The following is an 8,496-nucleotide window of genomic DNA, read 5'->3' as shown; positions in this document are numbered from 1 at the left end:
TCTGGCCTCATTACTTTAGGGCCTCAAAGAACTTTCACCATAAAGTTCCCCTCCCTTGTCCTTTTTATTTCACAAACAAAGGGAAATGACTCATCCCAAAGTCACCTCGAATGAGTGGGATGGTGTCATACAAGCAAACAGGGAGTCCCTAGAGGCATCCTCACCCCCACAGCAACTCCTTTCCCTAGGGGTGCTCTCCCTAAGGGGAGTAGAAGGGGAAAGGGGTCACATTTCCTTTTCGTTTTAGGACTTGGCCCTGCATAAGAAGTTTAGCTTAAACTACTGACTCCGGAGATATCTCCCGCCCCTACTTGTCTTCTCTCCCCGCGTCACCAGTAACCTCAAGGCGAGGTCAGTTCTAAAATCACGTGAAGCCCTCACGTTTGCAAGGTTTGCAGAAAAGGCCTGTTAGCTTTGATCTCCCAGGGAGCAGCGAAGCTTGCCAGTCCCTCCCGAGGAATTCACATGCCTCTGCCATACAGGCTTTCTAAACACGCCACCCTGACTTCTCAGCGCACCCCACCCACCTCGCTCTCAGCTCCTCCCCCGTCCCGGCAAGAGCTTTTGCTAGGCGGAAAGTGGTAAATATACCCAGTCCGCCCACTTCACCAGTGGACTACAAATCCCGGCAGCCTCGCGTTACGCAGGCGCACGGAGCTCAACGTGCCTGCTGCTGGAAAAGTGTGTCACTGGGGCACGAGGCGCTCCCTAGGATCACATGGTACCTGCTCCAGTGCCGCGTGCGGCCCGGGAACCCTGGGTTGCTGGCGCCTGCGCAGAGCCCTCTGTCCCAAGGAAAAAGGCTGGGGCAAAAGGCGGCTGAGATTGGCAGAGTGAAATATTGCTGCCGAGGGAACGTAGCAGGGCACACGTCTCGCTTCTTTGCGCCTGGGTGCCCCGTTTCTCTCCAACACCTACTTACTTCCTGACTGCAACCTCGCTCCCTCTGGGACTTTTGCACCGGGAGTTCCAGATTCGCTATCCTGCAGCGCTGCGGAGCCGTCGGGCAGTGGCACCCGGTGCACTGCGGAGACCCGACCCTCCTTGCTACCTCCTTCTAGCCAGAACTACTGCAGGCTAATTCCCTCCGGTCCCTTCCCCCACACTCTCTCTGCTCCTCTCATGCAAAGCAGACCTCCGTTGGCTCTGCGTCCTCCCCTTCTGCAGGGCTGCAGTCCGGCCACCCCCAAGACCTTGCTTCAGAGTGCCTCCACTCCCCGCCCTCAGCCGGTGCCCAGGGGAAGACAGCGGCAATTGCAACCTCCAGTTTGTGTCAAGGTCTAGTTTGAATGACCGCTCTCAGCCGGTGAAGACATGACGACCCTGGACTCCAACAACAACACAGGTACTGAGGTTACTATCATCATCCTTTCTTTGTCACTGTCTCCTCACTTCCATCTATGTCTTAGAACAATAGGAACTTTGTAAGGGACTGGGGACTCCCCCTGTCCCGGCGATTTGCTAGGGTAATGGGGACCGTAGGCTAGGATTTCAAGGGGGGTTGGGGGCTGGCCTGTGAATGCGCCCGGAGACGCCCTACCACCACCCCTCAGAGTCCTTAAGCTCTTTTTGGGCTGAAGGACTAGGATCCCGGGCCGCAGGAAACGGAGAGGGTTACGTGTGGTGAGATGAACAGTTTAGAGGGACTGAGAGCTTTGGAGCAATGCCCCTAAACTCCCCCATCTGTCCGCCCCCTGGAGCTGTGGCATGCCTGGCCTTCTCGGAAAAAAAAGTCCCCTCCTTCCTCTCTGCCTCTTCCCCTAGTTTCCGCAGGCTGGAAGGAACCTGAGAAGCAGTGGGGTGATTGGGACTCCAAGGCAGGAGGGGCTGGGGGAATGGGTCAGGTCTCACTGGGGAATCCTCAGTGACAGTTGGGAGCGGCACTTGAGGAGCTGAGAGAGTGGCGCTGGGCCCCAGGGAGGACACCCACAGTGCCCGGGTGGCCTGGAGGGCTCACATGGCTGCGGAGCCGGGCCCACGTGCTGCGTTTGTTTTCATTCAGCAGAAGCCGTGGCCGCCATCTCATTGGTCGTTGCCTCCCGGCCCTGTTACATAATGAGCTCCGCCCCCAGTCGCCCCGGCAACGCGTGTTCCCTTTTCTCCTCCCCTAAGTAGTCCCCGCCTATCTCTCTTTCGCTGCCCAGCCCAAGACACGGACCCGGGAAGGGGCGGGACGGAGGCGGGGCTGCTGCTCCCGATTGACGGGAAGTGGAGGGGGCGGGCCCTCGAGTTCCGGGGTTCCTCGTTGGGAAGCCACGTGCGGGAGGCACACGTGGAGCGGAGACGTGCGGCCGGCTGAGGGCCTGGCTCCCGCCCCGCCCCACGGAGATCTGGGTGAAGCTGAGCTGACTCACCGCCCTCGCCTGCCTCCTTTTCCTGTCCTCCTGCCCGGCACCCCCCTCCTCCCCATCACCAAAGCAGTTAAATGGAGCCATCCGTGACCTCTCTTGGCCTCATGTTTACACATCTCAAAGGGATCTCTCATTTAGCCGCCCCTCTCCTCATCCCTTTCCTCTTTATTCTGTTTGTACCTGTTCAGTGTACTACCTTTAGACTCAGTTTCTCTACATTCCAAGTTCTTTCTGTTCCCCAAGCATCTCTTTTCCTTGGTTCTCAATGTCTTACTCCCCACCCCATCAAACAAGCAGCAGTTTGTTTCCTAAGGACTTCCCCCCAAAACGAACTACATTCTAGAATAATAACTGAAAGGATATTAAGTTTCTCTCATCTTTTTGTTTGTTTATGGAAAGGAAAACTGAGACCCAGAGAAGGGACTTGATTTTCTCTAGGTCACAAATCAATTTGGTGGTGATAGATCTAGATCTAGAACTAGACTCTTCAGAGCCTGCCACTTACTTCCAGGTTAGAAGTCTCTTTGATGAGACTTATTCCTCTTTTGGGGATGGGTGAACTAGGTCAGGTTCATTTACCACCAAATAAATACCCCTTCTCCCCACATCAGCCTTGAAATTGTAGGAACTGATCTGTTGTGCAACTATTTTACAGGGGGCTGGGTTCACCCTGACCAACCTTGACCTATTTTAGGGTTGCCTTGCCCAGCTTAGTGTGTGTCAGTGGGTGAGCAAGACATGTGCCTCCGGAGACACAGTAGCATGACCTGTGTCAGCTTACACGTGTCCTGGGATCCTCCCTTCTCTCACCCCGCCCATGGCAGGCCAAACTAGGTGCTTGGCAAAGGTGTGGCAGGCAGGTCACCTTTTTCTCCTGCTGATACCACAGGAACATGGACACCTGGTTAGTGTAATCAGAGGGTCAAAGTCCTGGAGTGACCAGAGAGCCAAGGTCGTCGTCAGCAGGCTGAGCGATCTGGAAGGGGGAATTCCAAAGCCGTAGGCTGGACAATTTGTCCTTCACGTCCACCTCCTGCAATTTGCATTGCTAAGTCTTTCTTAGACTCGGAGGGAAAGTCCACTCAGACTCTCGCTATTGGAGGCCAGGGGAACCAGAGTGGGCAGGTTTGGTACTTGCAGTACTTTTGGAGAATACATCTTCCAGTTTGGGGGGAATGTGATTGTTTTAATCTTCACATTCCCTGACTCGCCAAACTGTTGGCTAGCTGCCCCTCCATGGCCTCATCCCTGGAATGGTCTTGGTGTTAAAATCGGCAGCTGTTTGTTTTGGAAGACTGGGCCTTATGAATGGGTCTCAGCTGCTCATCCCATCCTTAGGTCTGCCGTTGACAACTAAGTCATTAGCTGTAGTCAGTATTCCCAAGGAAGCTTCCAGGGCAGGGGGGTTACATATGTGAAATGTCCACGGGGTCATGCCTCTAGGGAGGAACCTTACACCCAAGGCAGAAGCTGAATATACCCGGCAATGGTTGTTGGTTGGCTATGCCATATCTAGTATGTGTTGGGGAGTTGCTTATTTTGCTATTTTGGGGTTCCACATGGTTAATTTCCGAGTGCCCAGCAGTGTTTGCGGGAGGCAGATGGATGAAGAACCAGGTGGTACCCTAAGACCATAGATATATGGCAGCTGACATCCCCTTCCCTTGTGTTCTACTGCCAGGTGGCGTCATCACCTACATTGGCTCCAGTGGCTCTTCCCCGAGCCGCACCAGCCCTGAGTCTCTCTACAGTGACAGTTCAAATGGAAGCTTCCAGTCCTTGACCCAAGGCTGCCCCACCTACTTCCCACCGTCACCCACTGGCTCCCTCACCCAGGACCCAGCTCGCTCCTTTGGGAGCATCCCACCCAGCTTGAGTGACGATGGCTCTCCTTCATCTTCTTCATCTTCCTCATCATCCTCTTCCTCCTCCTTCTATAATGGGAGCCCCCCAGGGGGTCTACAAGTGGCCCTGGAAGACAGCAGCCGAGTGTCCCCCAGCAAGAGCACCAGCAACATCACCAGTGAGTACATTTCCAGATGATCAAGGGGAAAGGAAGGTGGTCAGACCTAGGTTGGGAGTTGGTGCCCATATGAAAGTTATTCCCAGGGCCTACCCTGGCCTTGGAGATTTTTCCTAGAGTTACACCACCTGCTATTGAGCCCAGTCTGGTCATTTGAATGCCCCCCTAGATACCGTGGCTCCTCCTTAGTCTCCCCCCCGAATCTCCAGCCCAAAAAAACCTCCATCTCTGGCCACTCAGACAGCCCTCCTGCTCACCCACTGCCCTTCCCTCTTCCCACAGAACTCAATGGCATGGTGCTACTGTGTAAAGTGTGTGGAGATGTTGCCTCGGGCTTCCACTATGGCGTGCATGCCTGTGAGGGCTGTAAGGTGAGGCTGGTTGAGGGTAAGGGCAGGGGCAAGTGACCCCCTCCCCCAGGACACATAGGTCTGGCCTAGACGGAGATACTCACTAGCTGCCCCTGCCCTCCAGGGCTTTTTCCGTCGGAGCATCCAGCAGAACATCCAGTACAAAAGGTGTCTGAAAAATGAGAACTGCTCCATCGTCCGCATCAATCGCAACCGCTGCCAGCAGTGTCGCTTCAAGAAGTGCCTCTCCGTGGGCATGTCCCGAGATGGTGAGGCAGCACTGTTGCTCCACAAGCACCCCCGCACGCTCCCCCTTCCTTCCATCCAGTTTCTGAATTAATCTCTACCTTAAAAACCCCAAACTGAGACACATTATACTGTGAGTCTCATTTGCATTGGGGATGCCCAAGCTTCATCCTCTTGGGTAAACATAGTTCTGTCCCATTAGGCCCTCTGGTCATCTCCTACTGAAATCCCCACTTGGAAAACCCTCTCCATGGGTGTGGCTTTGCTGGTTTTAGTTTTGATGTGGAACCCCAAGCCTTCAGGGTCTTGCCCTTTCAGGAGGAAGGAAGGAAGAGAAGCATGTGAGTGTGTATGAGAACTTCCTGACACTGCTCTCATCCTGTCACAGCTGTGCGTTTTGGGCGCATCCCCAAACGAGAGAAGCAGCGGATGCTCGCTGAGATGCAGAGCGCCATGAATCTGGCCAACAACCAGTTGAGCAGCCAGTGCCCACTGGAGACCTCACCTGCCCAGCACCCAACCCCAGGCCCCATGGGCACCTCGCCACCCCCAGCTACAGCCCCCTCACCCCTGGTGGGCTTCTCCCAGTTCCCACAACAACTGACGCCTCCCCGATCTCCAAGTCCTGAGCCCACAGTGGAAGATGTGATATCTCAGGTGGCCCGGGCCCACAGAGAGATCTTCACCTATGCCCATGACAAGCTGAGCACCTCACCTGGCAACTTCAATGCCAACCATGCGTCGGCTAGCCCTCCAGCCACCACCCCACATTGCTGGGAAAGTCAAGGCTGCCCACCTGTTCCCAATGACAACAACATCATGGCCACCCAGCGCCATAATGAGGCCCTGAACGGTTTACACCAGGCTCCCTCCTCTTACCCTTCCGCCTGGCCCCCTGGCCCTGCCCGCCACAGCTGCCACCAGCCCAACAGCAATGGGCACCGTCTATGCCCCACCCACGTGTACCCAGCCCCAGAAGGCGAAGCACCTGCCAACAGTCCGTGGCAGGGCAACTCCAAGAACGTTCTGCTGGTGAGGGCACCAGGGGTGAGGTGGGCAAGGGGCCTGGAAGACTGGATTTAGCATTGGGCAGCTGGGTGTGCCTGGAGGCTAAGACAAAGATATCCTCTTCCCAGGGGAGGATGCTCAGCCCTGCAGCCAGGGCTCTGCCTGGGAATCCCCGATATCCCCCTGGTACCTGATTGCTACTTTACCTGAAAGACCCATCCTCCAGGGCCACAGCCTCTCACCCAGGTGGAATCTAGGGCGCAGACTTGTGGGCGGAGCTTATCTGAGCTAGCCTGGCTGATACTTCCCTTCCCAAATCCCTTCCTCCTCCAGGCATGTCCAATGAACATGTACCCGCACGGATGCAGTGGGCGAACCGTGCAAGAGATCTGGGAGGATTTCTCCATGAGTTTCACACCTGCTGTACGGGAGGTGGTCGAGTTTGCCAAGCACATCCCTGGCTTCCGTGATCTTTCTCAACACGACCAGGTCACCCTGCTTAAGGCTGGCACCTTTGAGGTAAGTGACCCTTTGTGATCCCTGCTCTTTACCTTAGGAAGTATCCAGCAGAAAGGTGAGGTGTCTGGGGCAGGCATTGGCCTGAAAGGCTTTAGAACCCCAGCACCTTTGGCCTTACAGACTTTGACTGATGAGGAGGGGGCAGAATGCCTCCCACTCCTGCCTGGGGATGGCTGGGACTTCTGTCTGTCTTCTCAGCTGGGGTCTAATCACATCCCGTTGCCTTAAAATAACCCTTTAGGGCACATTGCTAGCCCCCCCCCCCCATCTAGGCCTAAGTAAATTAATTTTGTAAATTAAGTAAATTAAGTAACTCGCCCAAGGTCACAGGTAGTCACTAAGTTGTGACTCAGACTCAGGCCTGTTGGATTCTAAAGCCAGTGCAACATTCCCCATTCTTCAGCCTGGTCCCCCACTTCCTGTTACCCATTTGGAAACTATCCCCACTCTTTAGTGAGAAGTCTAGTAAACCCTTCAGAAGACTTTGGGGGTGATTTGGCAAGTGCTCCTGCCACCTCACCCAGGATGACTGTCCCCGCTTTAGGTGCTGATGGTGCGCTTTGCATCGCTGTTCAACGTGAAGGACCAGACAGTGATGTTCCTGAGCCGCACCACCTACAGCCTGCAGGAGCTCAGTGCCATGGGCATGGGAGACCTGCTCAATGCCATGTTCGACTTCAGCGAGAAGCTCAACTCCCTGGCGCTTACCGAGGAGGAGCTGGGCCTCTTCACCGCGGTGGTGCTTGTCTCTGCAGGTAGGTCAAGCTTTCGCCTGAGCCTGACGGGGGAGGAGGCGGACGCAGTTCAATTGAACACACCTTTTATGGAGTACCTACTCTATGCCAGGCCCTGTGCTGGGCACTGGAGATACAGACATGATTCAGACACAGACTAGCTTGGGAGACAGACTCATGCCCGACTAATTATAAAACAGTGAAATAAGTGTCACAGTAGAAGCATAAACCAAGGGCTTTGGAAGCACACACAACTATTTCTGCCTGGGGAGTTGGGGAAGGAGGTGACACTTGAGTGGGGCCTCAAAGGACAAGTGAAATATTGCCAGGCAGAGGTGGGGAGGGAGGGAATGGGGGGGCACTGGGGGAGGGCATTCAAGCAGAGGGAACTACAGAGCAAAAAGCAGGGGAGCCTTGATATGTTTGGCCTGTTTAGGGAAGGAGAGTGGCCTTGTGGGATGAGAGGTGCCCAGCCCTGCTGAGCCCAGGCTCCCAGCTCTCAGGCACCTCCTGCTCTGGGGCAGAGACCTGGGAGGAGGAGTTGTGCTCCCCTCCTCCTCATTCCCCTGGGCCCTCTGAGGGGCTTCAGGGAGAGGCTGCGTTTTCCGCCACGTCCTCCTGGCAGACCTCGGGTTCCTCGTCAGAGGAGCTCAGGGAGCCTGCCTCACTGCTGTCGTCTTCCCCACAGACCGCTCGGGCATGGAGAATTCCGCTTCGGTGGAGCAGCTCCAGGAGACGCTGCTGCGGGCTCTTCGGGCTCTGGTGCTGAAGAACCGGCCCTTGGAGACTTCCCGCTTCACCAAGCTGCTGCTCAAGCTGCCGGACCTGCGGACCCTGAACAACATGCATTCCGAGAAGCTGCTGTCCTTCCGGGTGGACGCCCAGTGACCCGCCCGGCCGGCCTTCTGCCGCTGCCCCCTTGTACAGAATCGAACTCTGCACTTCTCTCTCCTTTACGAGACGAAAAGGAAAAGCAAACCAGAATCTTATTTATATTGTTATAAAATATTCCAAGATGAGCCTCTGGCCCACCCCGAGCCTTCTTGTAAATAACTGCCTCCCTCCCCCATTACTGAACCTCCCCGCCTCCCCTATTTAAACCACTCTCTCCCCTCTAATTCTCTATCCCCCCAATTTGTTCTATTCCTGTCTCAAATCCAATAGTTCACAGCTGAGCTGGCTTCTGTGGTGTGTGCTCGTTGGGGGTGGGGTGGGGTGGGGTGGAAATATTGCCAAGGTTGGGGGCACACCTCTCCATCTGGTCA

General features: G+C 55.4%; 1 protein-coding gene across 1 annotated transcript; it reads left to right on the top strand.

The window, feature by feature from the left end:
* The first annotated feature begins 815 nt into the window (after window positions 1-815).
* Window positions 816-8,394, top strand: NR1D1 (nuclear receptor subfamily 1 group D member 1). The gene is made up of 8 exons (XM_036267750.1): window positions 816-1,345; window positions 4,033-4,374; window positions 4,657-4,745; window positions 4,849-4,993; window positions 5,359-6,002; window positions 6,312-6,497; window positions 7,042-7,252; window positions 7,920-8,394. The coding sequence occupies exons 1-8, from the start codon at window positions 1,315-1,317 to the stop codon at window positions 8,117-8,119; spliced, it is 1,848 nt and encodes a 615-aa protein (XP_036123643.1). The 5' UTR covers window positions 816-1,314; the 3' UTR covers window positions 8,120-8,394.
* Window positions 8,395-8,496: the final 102 nt, after the last annotated feature.

This window comes from Molossus molossus, unplaced genomic scaffold, assembly GCF_014108415.1.
Source record: "Molossus molossus isolate mMolMol1 unplaced genomic scaffold, mMolMol1.p scaffold_m16_p_19, whole genome shotgun sequence".
NCBI lineage: Eukaryota > Metazoa > Chordata > Mammalia > Chiroptera > Molossidae > Molossus > Molossus molossus.
The sequence above is the reverse complement of the archived record's forward strand: the minus strand, read 5'-3'. Positions and strand labels throughout refer to the sequence as shown.